General features: G+C 35.9%; 1 protein-coding gene across 1 annotated transcript in view; it reads right to left on the reverse strand.

Annotated features, from left to right (window-relative positions):
* LOC108515206 (netrin receptor DCC) overlaps window positions 1–21,758 on the reverse strand; it is a 222,517-nt gene that overhangs the window by 136,936 nt on the left and 63,823 nt on the right. Inside the window, exons 3-6 of the mRNA XM_017851901.1 lie at window positions 18,706–18,801; window positions 12,904–13,136; window positions 7,108–7,246; window positions 2,011–2,118 (exon numbers count right to left, since the gene is read on the reverse strand). Coding sequence (XP_017707390.1) covers window positions 2,011–2,118; window positions 7,108–7,246; window positions 12,904–13,136; window positions 18,706–18,801 — 576 coding nt within the window. The remainder of the gene's footprint in view (window positions 1–2,010; window positions 2,119–7,107; window positions 7,247–12,903; window positions 13,137–18,705; window positions 18,802–21,758) is intronic.

A 21,758-nucleotide genomic window follows, 5' to 3' on the forward strand; every position in this document is an offset into this window, starting at 1 on the left:
TTTTTTTTTTTTTTTTTTTTTTTTTTTACTTAATATTATTAACTTTTACACTTCCATGGGAAGCTGAGAATAGCAAATTTGTGCCCTCTGCTTAGTGGTGTAGTATTTTGAGTATTTTATTATTCTATTTTCTGGAAGTAATTTGAATAAAGAAATCAAAATACACATGACACAGAAATTCTCTTAAGGGTTCTTAGTGTTTGCTCCCTGTTAAATTGAGTCGAAATATCTCAACTTGATAATACAATTTTGTTTTCATAAATGAGCCAGGCTTTTAAAGGCAAAAGTATTGTCTCCCGTACTTTTATTTTCCATTGTGAGAGAATGGATTTTAATAGCAAGATCCATTGAATATAATAGTAAATATCTAAGTAAATATCTAAGTAAAGTACGTGGACAAAGTTTCTTTTATATGCACTGTGATTTTGGCATATGTCATTTTATTGCTTAGATTAATTTTCATTTCTCAATATGCATTAGACTTCTATTTTTTTCCTGAAGAAGCAAAATTAAGCCTTCTTTCAGAGTTAAAAACTTATTCTATTGTTTGCATTGACTGACAAGATTTACTTAAATAAGAGTGGAGAATTCAAATGAGTGGAGAACATGACTTATTTTTTCCTTCGCCAAAAGCTTATCTTTTATATTAGAACTTGTTTTATTTAGACAGCTTTGATTCTGTTTTTTTCTCCTTAAATATATTATCTGTTGATTTTCCATAAGCTTATAAATAACTGATTATAACAAAATAAAATATAAACAAATCAAAAGCTACACAAGTACTGCCATAGAACCAATGAAAAGAGATGATAACAATGAGGAGGAAAAAAAGAAAATTGGAATGAGCCAGTCTCAGTTTTAAAAGGCCTGGTACACTGACAAGTGAACATATAAGATCTTGGGGAAATTTTGTGCCTCTCTTCTTTTTCCATATTAGTCAGCTCAAATAAAAGTTCTGTTTGCTATTGCGCTAAGAGCAATTTCCTAGAGAAAACAAATCTTCAACTTAAATTTCAATCACATTTGGAATTTTCACATTATCTTTTCATTTTGTAAAATTCACAAAGTAAATTACATAAAGTAAGTGTGCCTTCTGAAAGTATGATTTCCATGCTTCTCTCTCTATCATAGGATGGCTGAATTACTTTGTTAATTTATAATAGTGCTATCCAGCTCTTGTATGCAAAAAAAGAAGGAAAAAGGAGTGACTCTTACATGTTACTAACCCAATGGTTCAAGTTAATTAGACTATAATGTTCACATTTTGAGTTATACAATATTTTTCATAATAATTATACACTATGGAGACATCTATTAAAAGCCTAAAGTGATCATTTAAATGCAAAATCTCTGATATAACTCCATTATATTTTTCATACTAAATTAACATTACAGGCTTCTAATGGATGCTTTAATTAGGCATTGATGTAATCAGCAATATTTGGCAAAATAAAATCTGTCACTGTGAAATATTCATTATGTTCAATTTCTGTCAGTCAATATTAAGTGTTTTGTGAACTTTATGATTCAAGTAAGAAGCTAAAACCTAAGTGAGAAACTAAAAATCCCCAAACCTCCTTATGTGTCATACAAAAAAAAAATACATAGTCATTAAGCATCTTTTGTGTTTCATAATCTCCAAACAACCAGCTTCTTTATAGACATTTATACTCAGGGGCACTCCATTAGAAGGTTGTCTTAATGCTTCAGAGAATGAAAAAGACAAAGGTCTATTCTAATTGAAATACACACATTTCATCAAACAAATCAAACGAAGTGTGTGTGTGTGTGTGTGTGTGTGTGTGTGTGTGTGTGTGTGTGTTTATATGCACCATTAGAAGAATTCCATGGTCAAAAGGGGAAAGAAGAGACAATTAGAAAGGGTCATGGAGTCAGCTGAGATGTAGAAACAGAAAAATGCCACACAAAAGGCAGGAGCAGTTCATGTAGGGGGTAAGCAATTACAGGCCAAGGGAGAGCTATGCTGGGAGAGAAAGTGGAGATGCTTACCAGTAATTTTCCCATTGGCTTCCAAGGGAGGCTGCCAACTCACAATGACGGTGCGAGGCTTCCCTTCCCTAGTAATGACTGTCAAGTCCTTGGGAGCAGAGGTGGGGGCTGTGAGGTGAGACAGAGACAAGGCCTTGTCATTGGATGTGAAAGAAAACAAACATTGGTGCAACTTTCATCATGATGTTGACATTCAGAATCTATCGAGAAGTATATCATTTCTATTTTGTCATTTACAGTTTATTTCAAGGATTTGAATTAAACAAGCAAACAAGGACACAAAATTAATAATTTTATGGAAATCAAATGATTCCCAAGGTGTGACTCTAGAGAGCAGAAGAGAGTATGTGTGAATATAAAGGAGAAAAGTACAGCTGGTATTTCAAGTGGGCTCACACTAAAAATATAAGAATCATTATAAGAAGGAAGAAATGTATACTTAGTGAGATGGATGATTACATATCTTTTTTTAGTTTTTTAATTATTTTTATTTTTGAATTTTTTTTTGTGACAGGGTTTTGCTCTGTTACCCAGGCTAGAGTGCAGTGGTGCAATCATAGCTCACTTCAGACTCAACCTCCTGGACTCAAGTGATCCTCCCACCCCAGCCTTCTGAGTAGTCGGATCCACTGTTGCACACCACCACTCTTGGCTAATTTTTAATTTTAATTTTGATTTTTGTAGAGATGGGTCTCACTATGTTGCCACACTAGATGATTATATTGTCTTCAAAAGAATTCTGTTACAACTGTAGGCATTTATAAATAAAAATGTCATCTAATTCTATACTTCCTTAAAAGCCAAAAGTTTTCAAAAATAAGTTAAAACTGAGGTCAAAATATCTTAGCTAGGTGACATATTAGGCATCTTCTAAACAACAGGAAGGCACACATGAGAAATTAAAACAGAAGAGGTAAAAAATATCTATGAGTGTCTTAGTATCAATCCAGCATGAAATAACATGGCACAAAGTCCTGCTCCTAAGGCTACTTCTCCCACATGTTGTACTCAACACAATTTTAAATATTTAAAGGTGGCAGCAAACTGGCTAAGTTAGCCCAGCATCTTCGAGGTTTCTTCCAATCTGGTCTCTCACTTTCTATGTTTTGGAAAACAGTTTTCCTTCTGGGTAGCTCACAATGCTGCAAGTCTATTATTCACAGCATCTTTGCTACCCTTAGTCTAACAAAGGCAGATTCAGAACATATTGGGCTCTACATTTGGGATATGGAGGAATTTCCTGGTCTCCACATAAAAATTCTGTGTATGACAAGACAGTTAGAAATCAGTCTCTAATTCTGAACTCATCTTCACCCTATTCTCTTTGGTGCTTCTGCTGATCATATATGGCAGAATCTGGACATTATTAACACTGTATTTCCAGTATCTCTTCCTGAAGAGCATTCTGAATATGAGCCAAATAGAGGAGACATCCATCACTCCCATCTATCATACCATTTTCTTTCCAACACCCTGATCCTCAGAGTCACTGGGATTCCAGGTTAACCAAATGTGCAATTAATTTTAATCCTTGACAATGTACTTAATATATTCACATTTTCAAAAAACAAGAAGGGATGGATGGAGAAAGAGAATTAGAAGAGAAGGAGGGAAAGAAGGAGAAGAAAACATAGATCCAGTGTAGTTGTTCCCTTAGCAAGAGACTGAATATATACTAACACAGTACAAAATAACAAATGTGGTGTAATATAATATGATATATATGGCTTAATGAAACCAGATCAGGAAATTCTTGCAAGAAATGCAGATTCATTATGGCACAATACTAAAAAGATAATGCTGTCTTAAAGAGGATTATTCTCACAGAAATGTCATTCAGGATATTTTCCTGACTATGAATGGGAAGGTAAGATACAGTCACAAAATAACTTAGATTAGTATATATCAAACATCACAAGGAATTTTCCACTTAAGGAAGTAATTAAAATCTTTGTCTTTTTTACTAGTGAAAATAGCCTGTTTTGTTTTAACTATGTTAAAATTCAAATTGATGTTTGTTTAGAAAATAGTCAAATCATGATGATTAGATTGCTTCACTAAATCTGTTACATATTCAAAAAGGATAAAGTGACTCTTCAACTTTGGCTAACAATATAATACATTGAAGAATTAGTTATTTAATTAAAAAAATCTAACAACCTATCTAATTCAGGTGCTGTGCAAGCTCTTATTTTTCCTCAAGTCATGTGAATATTGGTGAATAAAAATTTGGTATTGGAATTAATGACCTAAATGTCTAGCATTATCATACGAACTGCACACTGTTCCTTAATATTTGGAAAATAATATGGTCCTCACAACTTCAATAATCCCTACCAAGTCAAATAGAATTCCTCTGGCTTGCTCTTCTCCTGAGTTCTTGAGTTCTGCCTGGAATGATTTCTAAAAATTCTTCATTGTCTACCCATTCTCTTTGGATTAAATATAAATAAAAATTAACACCAGGACCGCTAGGATTTATATTCTACTTTCTTTTACGTACTTCATTCCCCTTGTTGTCCCATGAACACTGTGCTCAACTTGCTTTGAGCCAATCATAAGTGTCTCTTTAATACATCATCTTTCTGACACCTGCTTAGGTATTTTTACACATGAGTTTTCCATCCTTTGGAAATCCCTGGAATGAATATGTGATGATTCAACTAAGCCATAGCTCAAATGTCACTTATTTTGTGAAACTTCCTCTTATTTTTCCAGACAGAATCTGCACTTTGTTTGCTCTGATTTCAACTTGTTCACAATTTTGTGATTATATTTCTGATAATACTTCAGGACTTTAAAAAATACTCTTTCTTTTTTATTGGACCATAATTCTCTCACAGACATAGACTCCTTACCAAGTTCCTATCTCAAGGCATGACAATTTTAAATGAACATTATTAAAAACCCTTAATTAATATCTTGGTCCACTAGACAAGCACTGCCCTCTGATTTATTTGGCTCTCAATTTTTCCTATACTTGTATTTCTTTAATAAGTACATGAATGGAAGGTACCATTCAAGTTTCAGAATTCAGCCATAGGAATTGTATTGAACATTTGTTATTTGTACTGTCCAGTATCCCATCCTCTCCTCTTCCTTTTAAAGAAGCACTTGTTTTTTCTCTTTGAAAAACAAGCTCTCCTCTGTATCCTGAAAGCTTGGTAGCAATACTGATTGAAAATTCTATAGTCTTATCCCATCTTCTCCCTTCACCTGTCTCAAGAGATGTCAATAATGTTCTCTCTTTTGTGAAACAGAATCTACATACAAGGAAATAAAAAAGGTGGAGTCAAATAATTGCTATGGTAGCACCTTGAGGGGATAGACCAATAGTTCCTCATTTCTATAGCCTAGGAATGATAAGGCTGTTGCCTGTCTCTTTCCAAGTCCTAATTATTTAAGGTGTCCTTCCCATCACTTTTATTTTACTTCATTTAACCAAAGTCAAATGAAGGATTCATTATCTGGACAGAATGAAATGTTTGATTTCAAAAATTTTCCAGTCACTCGTATCTTTATCACGAGCCATTTCAACACATAATGGTGTAGCCCCATATGATCTTTATCTGACAGAAGAACTAGAAGCAAACTTTACAGTTATTTTATTCACTGAATTTCCTTCTCACAGTTATAAAACCTGCAGACACTTGTGAATTACTTCTTGCTTCTTATCATCACTCAGGAATCCTATCCACATGCTATTTACACCTTTGTCCAGTTGATTACCTTTTATACTAACCACATTTCTAAAAGTTAATATCTTTTTGTTGGCAATGGGTCTCACCACTGGTGTCTCTACAAGGCTAGGTGGTTAATGAGAAATCAATAGGGTGCATACATCAAGTCAGATGTTGGCGTGCATTTTATGTTTGTGAGAGGAAAAAAATGAATGAATTTGCTCGTATTAAGATGAACATACTACTACTTCTCTTTCACACAGGGAAGGCCAGATTTCTTACTGTTTCATATTTACCTACATTCATCTCCTTTCAAGTAAAAAGGAAGAGCACACTGTTTACTTGTTCACTCTATCCAATAGCATGTATCTCATCCAGCTGGTCTAATTCACCCTAAGAAGCTGTGAACATTCTGAATTTAGGGTGGAATTCTGAGAAGAAGAGTTAATACCAGGTAAAATAGAAAAATAGGATGTTAAAATTAAATTAGGTCAACTAGAAATCTACTTGTTGAAAGAAGTATCTACAGATATGTAAAAATATTCTCACTAGAACTCTAATAGTTAAGATAATAGTTGGAGAAAAAAATTAGAACTGCAATCCCATGGGACAAATTCTAATGGAAAGAGAAATTCAACTTACCCAAGAAAGAGCTTTATTGGCATTGTTTTAAATTTGAAAATTGGTGTAGTTTACCCACAAATATGATATATCATGAAACCAATAAAAAAATATTAAGCCCTGGATTCTTCAGAAGTTGGATTTCTGTGAACTATAAATGTCAAGTACACTGCATCCTTGTTAAGGTTATAAACTCTACATTTATGATCCATAGTAAATGTGACCAGCAAAAATTACAGTGAATTTAATTACCCTAGATTTGAACTATTTAAAATTGCATAAAGGTCTTCTATTACGTTATCCCATTTCCAAAGAGTGAACAAGACCACCTGGAAACTCCTTCCCATATCCAGTCAAGGTTATTCACAGTAAATATCCATGAGACTTCAGTTGTAATGCAATGTTTTGTTTTGCATCTATTTTTTTTTTTTTCAAGGTGGGAAATATCTACCATGACTAAGACACAACTGTTTTGGACAGAGTTCAATGGATAGATTTCTGTTCTTTACTTAAATGTAGTGAAAAGAAGATTTATAGTTAGATCACCTGAGTTAACACCCTGAAAAAACCATGTATTGATCATGAAAGCAGATTATTTAAGCCATTGGAGATTCATTTATTTTTCTAGTGTGAGAAGAATACTCTTAGATATAAAAATGCTATGAACTATAGAGGATGAAATATTTTATATAGGATAAGGTATAATTGAGACACCATAGGGAACACATGTTCTAATTTCCACAGAACTTGGAAAATGCGATTACCAAGGGTCAAAAGTAGACATTTCCTCACATACCTGCTTCATACGTGGTGGCATGCGCAGTCATGCTCCAAGTACTGGACCTTCTATTTTTTGTTACCATGACCGAGAATTCATACATTGTGTTTGGTTTGAGGCCTGTTGCTGTGTAACTTAGAGATGTTGTGTCTTCTGACTATACAAGTAGGAAATAGCAAAGAGATAAAAAGTAAACTCTATCAACTTGGTAAATCAAGACATGTAAAAAGACTGTTAAATAACTCAGCACAAAATTAATCTACTCCCAAACAGCAGAGGAATAGGGCATAGCACTGACTCGACTTCCCATCTATTAACCAGTTCACACTGGCTGATTATCCATCTACAATATAACCAATAAAATTAGGTATTATGGTTGTCCAAAGGGGCTACTAGATAGAAAATTTTCCTAGTAAGAGATGGTGAAAGGTCTAACATGTTGAAGCATATTTTCCATATGATCAGGCATATAAGACTATGCCTCTTATAAATGTCAATTTGTGTTTGGTATTTAGATATCTTTTTTCAAAGTTAAATATTTACCTTTATTAAAGAACCAGAGCAACAGGACAAATTCCACTTCCTTCTGTCAACTTGATTTTTGAAATTTTCTACATTGAACTTAATTCATTTATAATCAAAATCTGTTTTTTTTTTTGCATAAGTTTTAATGTTATAGATTTTAAATAGAACATTGTTATTATTTTCCACTGGTAACAAAGTTAATTTATTAGAGTTCTACTGTTTATCATGTTTTTCAAAAAGCCTTTAAGGTTTAAACTTTTAGGGCTTCCAGAATCCATTTACATCTTATAGAGAACATGAGACAAAAGCAATGCTACGTCACGCGGTTTTCATTCTTTGTGTAGACTTCACATTAAACAAACATTTAACGATGGTAACTGGAGCAATTGATCAAGGACGGAACAGCAAATTGGGTAAATACTAGAGGATTACATTGGTGTTTAAAGTGGTGTTGGTATTACTGAAGTCTTTTGAATCCATTCTTTGTCTTTTAAATGACAAGTTAGAGATATTTTAGTAGAAAGTAAATTATAGTTCTTTATTGTTTACTCAAAATATCAAAATGGGTAATAAAGAAAAAACATGCTGCAAGGTTTAATATGTTACAGTGTATTTTCCATATAAGCAAAAAAATTGAGACTATCCTCTTATAAATATCATTTTGTGCTTGGTATGAGGTATCTTTCTTCAAAGTTAAATATTTTAAAACTTATTACATTTATTATCTATTTACGTCTAAAATAATTAAGAAAAGCTCTTTTCCCCCACTCATATCATATGTATCTCACCCTTACTACTGTAGGAAGGGATATCTTTTTAAAACAATTCTGCTATGAATCCTTCTTAGGTTATAGTTATAAAAATTGTGTATTTCATTATAACACCAAATAAATATGTAACTGTACTAATAACTTTTCGGTGATGTGCCTATCCAGCCTATTAAAGCGATGACCTCAAATATTTATCAGAAGTCTTCTTAAAAATAACTGTAGGTTGGTGCTGTGACTCACGCCTGTAATCCCAGCACTTTGGCAGGCCAAGGCGGGTGGATCACCTGAGGTCAGGAGTTCAAGACTAGCCTGACCAATATGGTGAAACCCTGTCTCTATTAAAAATACAAAAATTAGCTGGGCGTGGTAGCATGCACCTGTAGTCCAAGCTACTCGGGAGGTTGAGACAGGAGAATCGCTTGAACCTGGGAGATGAAGGTTGCAGTGAGCCAAGATCAGGCCATTGTACTCCAGCCTGGATGACAGAGTGAGACTCCATCTCAAAAGTAAAAAATAAGAAAAACCTGTAAAAATATATGCCCTAAATAAATGCAAATATTTTTTGGTATAATCAGGAGATGAAATTTCATCAAATAAAACACAAAGTGGTCAGCTAGTATCTGACATGCAGATATATTGCTTCCACTTTCGCCTTCCTTCATGATCATGAACACCTCTAAGTCTTAGAAATGGAAACAAAAGGGAGAAATGAGGCAATAAGAAATATTTTAGGTAAGAGAGAAGGATCATATCTCAGTAAAAACAGTTTCTGGGCACAGACACCACTGGCATTTGACAGGCCAACCAGTAAGATCATCTTTGTGTTCTAGATTGACACCTTTGCATTCTGTAATACCATGAATTGCTGAGTTTCCTCTAAAACCTTATACAAAGCTACTGCTTATCTTTAAAAAAGACTAGAAATACTTTGGAAAAACATGGCCAGTTATTTCTGTGAGTATAGAATAACCAGATAATACCTCTCTGAGCCTTTTTTTTTTTTTTTTTTTTTTTTTGAGATGGAGTTTCACTCTTGTCATCCCGGCTGGAGTGCAATGGTATGATCTCGGGTCACTGCAACCTCAGCCTCTCGGGTTCAAGCAATTCTCATGCCTCAGCCTCCCATATAGCTGGGATTACAGGTGCCCCCCCCCCACCATGCCCAGCTAATTTTTGTATTTTTTAGTAGAGGTGGGGTTTCGCCATGTTGGCCAGGCTGCTCTCGAACTCCTGACCTCAGGCGATCCACCCGTCTCGGCTTCCCAAAGTGCTGGGATTACAGGCGTGAGCCACTGAGCCCAGCCTGAGACTTTTCTTGTGTGTAAAATGGACACAACCGTAGCACTGACTTCATAGCATTATTTAAAGTGCAAACTAAGACAAGTAAAACACAATGTTTGGCCCAGAGAAAGTATTAAATAAATCTTAGATACATTATTTCATGCATTGTCTCTTGTATATAATTTTAGGCATGTGTTATATGCTCCCCCCCCCATTGAGTTATATGCAGTTTGAGAGCTGAGACTGCATCCTGCACAACTTCATATCCTCTGTAACATCCATGTTATATCTAGTAAGCACTAGTCAACACTCAATGGATATTTTGAATAGAAATTTGTATAAAACATCATATGATTAAATACCTTAAAAGAAAAACATATAGAAAATATCTCCATTTGATCGGCAAAGTTAATACAGGGTTTTAGACAATCAAAACATGAGCATCTGTATTATAGCTTGCTTTGGGACTAAATGGAACTAGAAGAGCATTCCTGTGGGGAAATCCCTGGATAATGCCATTGGGGTCATCTGAGATTCAGCTCTAGTTTAATGAGGAATTTCTGTCAAGTTATATCACCTACCTCTGTCTTCATACTTAACTACAAAGAATCTCATTGTTTTTACAGTAAGTATGGATATTTCCGTCATATAGATGAGAAAAATGAGACTGAGCAGGGTAAGTTTCATGACAGGATGTTGCAAAGTCAACCCCTGAGCCCAGGTCATGTGGCTCCATGTATGTTTTGTTTCATGTCGTGTGTATGTCCTGCCTACCTTTTAAAGCTGTAGTGGAAATGAGATGAAGTAAAGATATGACATTGACTTGAAAAGTACAAAGTGAAAACTCAAACAGTCTAATACCATTATTTGTAAAATTTAAATTTATTGTGTATCTTTCCAGTTTCCCCTAACCCTCCTTACATCAGGTTGTGGATATATATGGAGAGAGAAAGAGAGAGAGAGGGAATAGTATGTTAGTAATTGAAAACCTTCTGTCAGGAAGATGAAGGGAAGAGGAACAGCGCCTCACAGGCGCTCTTTGTGAGATTCAGTAATTCCATGTCTGCTGTAGTAACTATTCAACTGAAATAATTTGTTTCAGGAAATTTTGGAACTCAAACCATTCTGGAGAAAACAATCATTATTCCTTAGAACATTTCACATTCTGGCAAAGTCGCCATGGCCATTCTGTGAAATGAATGTATCGACAAAGTACAGCAATTATGACATAAAATTTTTAAAGTGAGAAAGTAACCTTTTAATTGATGGGTGCTGACGAGTTGATGGGTGCAGCACACCAACATGGCACAAGTATACATATGTAACAAACCTGCACGCTATGCACATGTACCCTAGAACTTAAAGTATAATAATAAAAAAAAATTTAAAAAAAATTACTTTCTGTTTGTTTTTGTGTATAGCAACCCTATTTATTCTTAATGTTGATTCTATATCCAAAATTATTGCTGATCTCTTTGATTATAATGTTTTGATTGTATATTCTTGGCTTTTCTATGTGACAATTATATCATCTATTAATAAAGAAGTTTTATTTCTAAAAAAATAAATAAAAGTAAACTTAGAGAATCAGGTAATCTATATAAAAAGAGATGTTTTTTTAATGGTCTCATACGTTTCATTGGTTGTCTTTTCTGATGATGTTATCTTTATTTATAGTTCTGCTGAATCTTAAATCTACTACTGTAAGGAGATGGATAGGGTACTTACTACATACCTTATATCAGTGATACTATTTAGACTTGCCTAGAGAGTTTTTTCAAATACCTCACCTAACAAGGCAGCAGTACCAAAGAAAACTGTCTTTAAATGGTTTCAACTAAAATCTGATTTATGATGAAATATGAATTTTATGGAATTTAAAAGTTGAAAGACACCAGAGGAAGATCCAGCATGGCTACGGGCAGAGAGAGGCAAGCTTATAGAATTGGTGTTGGGATTTAGCCACAGCTCTAGGACTGGAGTTAAAAACACCCTCGAAATATTTTCATCCCCCCAAAATCACTACTAGCTTGAGGCTGGATTCAGGAGGATGGTAGTTCAGTGAAAAGAACATTGGCTAAAGTATCAGGAGATCTAAAATCTCAAGAACTACCCCAATCGAGTGGTGCAAAAAGAGTAGGAAGAAGATAGATGGCCAGGGTTGAACTATTTGATTTCTTAGTTGTTGGGTGACATTTATGCTCTTATTTTCAAAACTGACTTCTTCATTCCCAATCAGTATCTTGTGAAGGTTTAAGTTCTAAATGTGTTTTTATACATTGTATCTCTCAAATAACTTATGAATTCTTTTAAGTTTATCCATAGAGCTGAGTGTATAACTCATCATAAATTTATATGTAATAAGTAACAATGACTACAACATGTTTTCTTTCAAAATAAACCATCTCTCTGATGTAGTATATTTCTAGGTACATAGTAGGTTCTTGACAACTACTTGTTGATCTTCTCATTTTTGTCTACATTTGTATATTTTCTATATATAGTAAAATCATAGCAGTTTCAGGAGGTAACAAAATTATCTTAGTATATAACTAGTTGTTATGATCCCTGAGGCTGGTTGATAGAGATTTGAAAGTGGTAATGACTGTCGCAAATATGTATCCCTGAGGAGCTCTTAAAGAGGCTGTGAGATGACTAGACAAGAACAGAGAGCTGGTGAATTTATATTAGCTAAAGGGGAGTGTAGATTGTGAGTTTTCTTTACCACATAAGGGTGTTTTCAAGGCTAAATGAAGTAGATGTTAATGGCTTAGAGTGCTGAGATTACAAAAAGTATCTTCAAGTTATCTATTCCCAGTTATATTCACTGAAAGATGGGTCTCTGTGACATTAACAGGGTCGCTTTAGAAATCAATCTAGATTCCAAATGGAAAAAAAAAAAAGATACCAAAATCTATCCAGAAAATTAACATAGATCTCTGCTATTTTCAAGGGACAATGACATTCTCTTGCACAGAATCAAATCATTTATAAGAACTCAGCATCTGGTGAAAATCAAATAACGTTTTACAGCACTTGATGTTTTCCTACCTTGCCTTAGAATTGTTTCCTAAAATACAATTATTCTCATGTTAATTTTAGATATTGAGTTATTAAAATACTTCGTTTTTCCACATAGATACACAGCGGCAAAACGACTCATGACAGTCCAGGAGGGGTTTAAAACAATGCATTAAACAACTGTCAGTTCATTTTAAATTTTCAAGTAGAACTTCACCTTGTATTTTGCACTCGCAGAAAAGCTGGTTCTCCACCGGACAGTGTAAAGTCGCACCTCAGATGTCTTTTGGTTCTTAGGGACAGAGTTGTCTGCCCAGCTGACCCTCACAGCATCATGGGTAAGAGCCACAGCCTGTACACCTACTGGTGGGAGCATGGGGGTGGAGAGATCTGGGACCGAGGTGGGGAAATCATCAAGCAAAGGATAATAATCAACTGGGTCAGTGGGATCTGGGTTTAAAAAACCCACCAAATGAAACAAACAAATAAATATGTAAATAAAAGCGTTAAAAAATAAATATCAGTGGTAACACATCACAATGAGTTAAATGCATGGCAATAATGATGAAAAGGGAACATAAGAAGAACAGAAAAAAATGTAATTAATTCAATCGGAAAACACATTAGAAACAGTATTGCTATATTGCAAAAAAGTAATTGAATATTTTCTATAATTTACTCATTCCCCTAGAGTGGTTTTATCAATTTGACTGTCACTTCTGCTTATATATTTTAAAGTCCATTTTTTAAATGTTGCACATTGCTTCTTAAAAGATATAGTCACAGAATCTATCAGTTTTATTACTACATAATTTAAAATAATAAGATAAAAAAGGGGTTCTGGTTTATTTCTGTCTACAAACAAAACTAATTGTTTATCTAATACCTAATTTTTTGTTTATTTTCTCCCCTTTGTCTAACTTAATAGGGTTTCCCTAATGTTTTCGTTGTTGCTTAGCTTGTATCCACATACACATTTCCTAGGCAAGAAAGACATAAATAATAAAGAACAAAGTACCCCGACATCCACAGCAACCTGTGTGTGACTGTGATTGCACAACGTCAGAGTGACCAGGTACACATGATCCCATGGATCAATTACATATTTGATAACTAAGTTTCAGACAGCACCTGATTTGTCAGGCTTTCTTAGACTGGAATCCTTGAAAATGTAGAAGTGTGATTTTACACACATTCTCACAGAGTAATTAGCTAAGTTTTTAGCCTTGGTAGGAGTTCCCATATTCCACATTCCTAAAATTTTATATTATTGGATGGGAAGACAGGATTAACTACAGACTTATGAGATTTACAATGAGGTATATACATGCTTTGATCCATAATATAATGGGAATCTGCATAATGATGTGTGTGTCTTTACAAAATTCTCCAAAACACCTTGTAATCATGTTTATGCTGTGATATCAGAATAAGGGAAGCTGATTTTGTGGCCATAGTAATAGTCTAACTTTGAGCATTTGATTTTGTGCTTAAAACATTTACATTTTAAAATATCTTTATATTATGTAGTGTATATTCTAACAAAAATAATAAGATGCGATAATGTAACTCTCAGGCTGGGCATATGATGACATTTGGGGAGATGAGCCCTACTAAAATGTTGGGTGTCTACAGCAGCATAATACATGGTTTATTTTTTTCAACAACCTAGTTTAAAGTGGATTGACTGCTGGCAGGTTTTGATGATTACTTCACTTTGTCCACTGCATTTCAAATGCCTATCTCCTATTCATCACTTATTTTCCAATGAATTATTTAGTAGTTTACTAGTCTGTGGTCTTTGGAGCAAAATATAAAACTGAAAACAAAAACTGGAAAAAAAGGAGAGAGAGAGAGAGAGAGAGAGAGAAAGAGAGAGAGTTGTGTTTAAAATTTAATGACAGAGCCCAGGCTTTCTGTGTTTTCTTTGATGTCTCTTCTTATTAAGGCATCCTTTAAACTCAAATGGATTTATAAAATGATGAAGGGGAAAGAGAAGACGTTGCAGTCTCCACAAGGATTCCAATCATTCATCAGATTTGTGTAGCAGTGGAAGATATTTTTGCCAAATTAAAGCAGGTGCTACTTTGCTTTACTTGTTTCTATTTTTATCTGACTTCACAAGAAGAACATGATATACATATGGGAAGTTCCCTAATTTACAGACTCCTTTTTTGACCTGTGTTACTGGATTACCCTCTTTGTTTTATTATCCAGGTTTATTGGTAAACATATTAACTGTATAGTTTTCACAGGTGCCATTCATAAGGTTTTGAAATAGGGTGATTCTTCTTCAAGAAATGGTAATAGTCAATCCTGCTATTTCTGATCTTAAATGAGTATACTATTCATGACTATTGTTATTGAGTTTCTTGGACTCAGTTCCAGAATGCTTCTCTCAAATTTCAAGCAAGGGTGTTGGGTGGTATTTTAACGATGGACTTACACAGTCCAGAAATTTCTATCCTTGGCCAAGTTTTATCTTTCCCATTTTATGGAATAATATTTTTTTCAGGTATGGCTTGTCATCCTACATGACACTGCCTCCAGAACGGTGCTAGTACAATGACCACTAGTTATATGAACTATTTAAGTTTAAACAAATTAAAATTAAATAACAAAACATTCACTCCTTGTGTTGCACTAGGCAATTTCAAGTGTTAAACTGTTACAAAAACCTAGTGTCTGATGCAGATATAGAGCATTTCCAACAAAGCACAGCATTATCATGCATAGCAAGCACAGCCATTAATACATATTGCATATATTAATAGTCTTTTTCTCTCAGGTCAGAAACTATTAATATTTGAATAATTGAATTTAACACATTCTTTTGTTGCTACACAACAAAAGTTGTGTGAAAAAAGAGAAAATTTTTTTTTTTCTCTTCCTACTACTGGGTAATTTATACACTGACTTTGAGTGGTTATATTCAAAAGAATTGAAAAAAAGTTTAGTAAAAGACAAAATATAGCCTCAGAATTTTGCTAAGAAAGAAATTCGTTTGATTCCTAACAGGTGTTTTGGTAAGTGCCCATGAATGTTCAGTCATTATATTAACATTCAAAATGAACTTTAGATGGGTGTGGTGACTCATGCCTGTAAAACCAACACTTTGGAAGGCTGAGGCAGGAGGATTATTTGAGGCCAGGAGTTCAAGACCAGCCTGGGCAACATAGCAAGACTCCATCTCAAAAAAAAAAAAAAAAAAGATGCCAGGTAGGTGGCACACACCTGTAGTCCCAGCTACCCAGGAGACTTAGGTGGGAGGATCCCTTGCTCCCGGGAGGTCAAGGCTACGGTGAGCCATGACTGCACCACTGTACTCTAGTTTGGACAACAGAATGAGACCCTATCTAAAAAAAAATGAACTCTAAAAATAATAATGCAATTTTACATGTGGATTGTACTTCATTTTAACATTGATAAAGCAGTTGAGAACAAATCAATTCAGCAGCGTATTTTATTAGTCTTCTGATTTTTATCTTCTTCCCTTCTCCAGGCTCAAGATATCTTGTCCTTAAGACAACAAGAAATAAAGAGCTTTACAGCAAAAATGAGACAACTAATCCATTTGGCCAGGTGAGACTTTCAGCAGCTCTAATGCTGATATTTCCAGTATGGGATGAGGCTCCAGAGCTCACCAACATCTGTGGGCACATGTGTGTAGACAACTCCATAGCCTGATGCTTATTCTAGCTTGAGGATTTATTGCCTGTGATATATTTTGTAGTTACATTATATGGGCCCTTGTTCAAGACAGTGCATGGTACTCCTTTGCAGAAGCTTAGAGATAGAGGATGTCTTCTACATGGCACTGACACATTTATTAATTGAGTTTCCTTAACCTTTTATTTCATCTGTCCTTTGTTCTCCATGACATATGAAAGCAAAATAAAATAATTCTGCCACTTCCAGAAAAGTGTTTTTTTTTTTTTTTTTCCTTTGAAAAGGGCTGGAATCACACATTCTTCTTGAACCCCTTAACTGGCTTTTCTTTAGTAAGAAAATTCCTCACACAAATTCCAACTATTAGTATTATTTCAATTCTCAGTTCCTTCAGGATCTGAGTCATCAGAAAACAAAAATTGCCTGGATCACTGGTGTTTTAGAAACCACTTTGGGAATGTCATATGCTAGAATTAATGCAACAAATGCAAGAAAAAAGAAGCTGATGACTCCAATGGTTCTTTCTGAACAACTTACTTTCAGTTTATTTGAACTCTTTCACCTTTACCAGTTTCTGATTGAAAAGTGATTTTTATTTGCCACCTCAGTGGTCCTTCCTTGTGGCCATTAGTTTTGGGAAGAGAATAAGAGCTTGAAAAGACTGACTGTAGTATCATTTTGCACAGCCTGATCACAAGTGCCAAGTCACCATGGCAACAAGAAGCTCCTGGGGATCTTTTACTATAGGCAGGACAGAGATGGTCACTAAAGGAAAATTATGGGACACAATGGTGCAGCCAAAGTGGCCTGTTTGCTCTCAAAGAATATTGTTGCTAGCAGAACAAGAGAATAAAGTTAAAATCCTAGACACCCATCATGTTAGCTCTTAGTTTGTATCCTGAACTTCAATTCTTCTTATTTCTCAATATTTGGAGATAGCACATTTGATAGTAAATATTCTCTGGGTTATTTACTCTTTTAGAGAAGTCATGAATCCCTTTAATTATACAATGAATGGTATATACGGTCTCCACAGATAAATAAATATACTGACATCCACCCAAAAATTTGCATTCTACTTTCGACAGATCTTAAACCTGGAAACAATGGTCAAAGATTCAAAGAGACTACAATAGCAACTTTGCCTTAAATAATACTACTAAAATTAATACAGTGACAGTATATTCTGGAGACCATCACATAACAATTATGAATTCAAAGAACAACTGTATTCTTAAGACAGTCTACGAATGAAGTTTGTACATTTGGCAAACAAACTGCACTAAGTTCACACAAATTTGGGCAGAAGTAGCAGCCACAGGATTCCACTATTTATTTTATAACCATTTCTTCCAACTCATCCAAATTTCAAACTTCAGTAACATCTCATGTTCTCTGGTGCTTGCTATCTCAGATCCTTTGTTTTCATTAAGGGGACAATATCTGACAAGTTAAATGAGGTCTGAAGGGTGTGAGGGGGCAGGTTCAATGTATTAATGAGAAAGGGAACTTGGGTTTTACTTGGAGATTTCAGACATAAATCTGTGGCAGGGGGTTGGGGAAGTAGTCAAGTGACTTTCCAGGGACTCTGAATAGCCCTACAAATGTGTTGTTCATTGTATTTTGGACTAAGCCTAGGCATGCTAACAAATAGCCTCCATAAATAGTTTGGATCTCACCATCTTACCCATTTCTTTCTCAGTTTCCTGAGCCCTTTTACTCTTATGTACTGCCTTTACAGTCCAACTAACAGTAAAATTCCTAAGGGTGACAAGGCCTTAAATCAGCTATCCCTTTAATGTTCTGAGGCCCTGGGCACTGCTTGGGTGACCCAGAGACCCAGCTCAGGACGATACCACCTATGTCACTCAGCCTAATACAAACTACTCCCGAAGGCCAGCTCTTCCTTGTCATCTTAGTTTGAAAGACCCTGTGTGGAGAAGCAAGTGTCTATTTAGGCATTTGGCAACCTTTATGCAGGGACAAAGATGGCATTGATTTGAGACAAGCTGCTCAGGAGATGGAAACATGGTATCAGGGCACCAAAACTATGATGCTATTGGGAAGGAACAGACTGAGAGATCTATATTCTCTAAGTCCATGTGCGAATTTACAAACTGAATTCCTCCCACTTAATTTTGACAACCAAAGAAATAAAAAAAAGCTCGCATATGTGTGCATGTACACGTGTATACATATCAGACTCAGAGGATAATAATTCTCTGAGGATTATCAGAGGATAATGAAATAATATATTCATTTTTGTTTCTTTGTGTTTTATTTTAGTTTTTCTTTTTTCACCATAAAACAAATACTACTTTGTCAGAGGAAGATTAACAATTTCACTTACCTGTTATAGACCTGGTGGTGGCACTTTCATAAAGAGGAACTCCTTCTCCAGCATTGTTAAAAGCTTTTAGGGAGATTACATAATGGGAACTTGACTCTGGAGAAAAAACAGAAGCAATATGAATGTGTTGATTTATTTAACGTACTGAAATATTCAGGGCAAACATTTTCCTCAAAACAAATTTCATATAATCTACTTGGTAAATTATTTAAGAATGAGTGAGTTGGATTCAGAAAGGAAAGTGGCAGTGGGTGGTAGCAATAGGGTTTTTTGATCTTCCTCAATCTCCATATGAAAACATACTGAACTACTAGGTAGAAAACCGAAAGCATTTAGCCACTCGCTGCAAACCTGTATGATGATGTGTGCCCTCGAACCCTAATATACAAGTGGGTGTGAATAAACAACCAACAGCTTCATCATTTGTTCATTGTCTGCATCTGTGTAAGAAACATCAAAGGGAAGCATCAAACCTAAAAACAGGATAATTCTAAAATAGGTATTAGCAAATGCTGGAAAAGCACAGCAAATCAGTTTCAGAACGACAAATTCAAACACTCAAAACTGATCGGCAAAGTCTCCTCTCTAGGACTGGGCACAAACTGGGGACAACCTCTTGGGAACTGATGTAAAATATAAGCAAGATTGAAACAATATTGATGAAGGGGAGAGAAAGTCCAGATAAAAGTAGGGGAGAAGAAGAACCATGAAAATTCAGAAAGCAAGCTGCCATAGTTTTTAGTCTGCATCTGGAGCTGGCAAACTTTTGTAGGCCCAAATAGTAAATACTTTAGCTTTGAATGTCACATCGTTTCTGTCACATTTTTATCTCTGTTTATTTGTTTACAACTCTTCAAAAATGTAGGAACCACTCATAACTCAGGTGCCCATACAAGAACAAGACCTGGGCCAGATTCTACCTGTAACCTGTAGTTTGGGGAACCCTGTCTAATGAAAAGAACAGTACAGGGAGCTCTGTGTATTGAGAAGAGCTCTCTGAATTTATGAAAGAACAGAAAAAACAAATTATATAAGTGTAAGCAATAAAAATGTATTGAGGTAAATTTCTTTACAAAAATACCATAAGAAAAAATAAAATAGGAGAATATCATTCCTATAGAAAATTACAGAAAATGGATAAAAAGTAGAAGAAAATACCCAAGAAAAATAGATCAAAACTGCAATTTTTTGGGGTGGCGCGACCAAGATGGCCGAATAGGAACAGCTCCAGCCTCCAGCTCCCAGCATGAGCGACACAGAAGATGGGCAATTTCTGCATTTTCAGCTAAGGTACTGGGTTCATCTCACTGGGGCGTGTCAGACAGTTGGCGCTGGTCCGTGGGTTCAGCCTGACCAGCCAGAGCTGAAGCAGGGTGAGGCATTGCCTCACCTGGGAAGCTCAAGGGGGAAGGGAATTCCTTTTCCTAGCCAAAGGAAATTGAGACACATAACACATGGAAAATCGGGTAACTCCCACCCTAATACTGCGCTTTACCAAGGGTCTTAGCAAATGGCACAACAGGAGATTATATCCCACACCTGGCCCAGAGGGTTCCACGCCCACGGAGCCTCCCTCCTTGCTAGCACAGCAGTCTGAGATCTAACTGCAAGGCAGCAGTGAGGCTGGGGGAGGGGCGCCCGCCATTGCTGAGGCTTAAGTAGGTAAACAAAGGCACCAGGAAGCTCGAATTGGGTGGAGTCCACCACAGCTCAAGAAGGGTGGCCTGCCTGCCTCTGTAGATTCCTCCACTGGGGACAGGGCACACCTAAACAAAAAGCAGCAGAAACCTCAGCAGAGGTAAATGTCCCCGTCTGACAGCTTTGAAGAGAGCAGTGGATCTCCCAGCATTGAGATCTGAGAACAGACAGACTGCCTGCTCAAGAGAGTCCCTGACCCCTGAGTAGTCTAACTAACTGGGAGACATCCCCGACTAGGTGCAGACCGATACCTCACACCTCACACGGTGGGGTACACCCCTGAGACGAAGCTTCCAGAACAAGAATCACACAGCAACACTCGCTGTTCAGCAATATTCTATCTTCTGCAGCCTCTGCTGCTGATACCCAGGCAAATAGGGTCTGGAGTGGACCTCAAGCAAACTCCAACAGACCTATAGCTGAGGATCCTGACTGTTAGAAGGAAAACTAACAAACAGAAAGGACACCCACACCAAAACCCTATCAGTACGTCACCATCATCAAAGACCAAAGGCAGATAAAACCACAAAGATGGGGAAAAAGCAGTGCAGAAAAGCTTCAAATTCAACAAATCAGAGCGCATCTCCCCCTCCAAAGGAATGTAGCTCATCTCCAGCAAGAGAACAAAGCTGGACAGAGAATGACTTTGATGAGTTGAGAGAAGAAGGCTTCAGTCAATCAAACTTCTCAAGCTAAAGGGGGAACTAGGTAACCAGCGAAAAGAAACTAAAAACCTTGAAAAAAGAATGGCTGAATGGATAACTAGAATAATCAATGCAGAGAAGACCTTAAAAGAACTGATAGGGATGAAAACCATGGCATGAGAACTACATGACAAATGCACAAGCTTCAGTAACTGACTCAATCAACTGGAAGAAAGAGTATCAGCAATTGAAGATCAAATGAATGAAATGAAGCAAGAAGAGAAGTGTAGAGAAAAAAGAGTAAAAAAAAGAAATGAACAAAGCCTCCAAGAAATATGGGATTATATGAAAAGTCCAAATCTATGTCTGATTGGTGTGTCTGAAAGTGACAGGCAAAATGGAACCAAGTTGGAAAACACTTCAGGATATCATCCAGGAGAACTTCCCCAACCTAGTAGGGCAGGCCAACATTCAAATTCAGGAAATACAGAGAACACCACAAAGATACTCCTCAGGAAGAGCAACTCCCAGACACATAATTGTCAGATGCAGCAAAGTTGAAATGAAGGAAGAAATGTTAAGGGCAGCCAGAGAGAAAGGTCGGGTTACACACAAACGGAAGCCCATCAGACTAACAGCAGATCTCTCGGCAGAAACTCTCCAAGCCAGAAGAGAGTGGGGGCCAATATTTAACATTCTTTTTTTTTTTTT

Source organism: Rhinopithecus bieti, unplaced genomic scaffold (genome assembly GCF_001698545.2).
Source record: "Rhinopithecus bieti isolate Rb0 unplaced genomic scaffold, ASM169854v2 scaffold_33647, whole genome shotgun sequence".
In the NCBI taxonomy this organism is placed as follows: domain Eukaryota; kingdom Metazoa; phylum Chordata; class Mammalia; order Primates; family Cercopithecidae; genus Rhinopithecus; species Rhinopithecus bieti.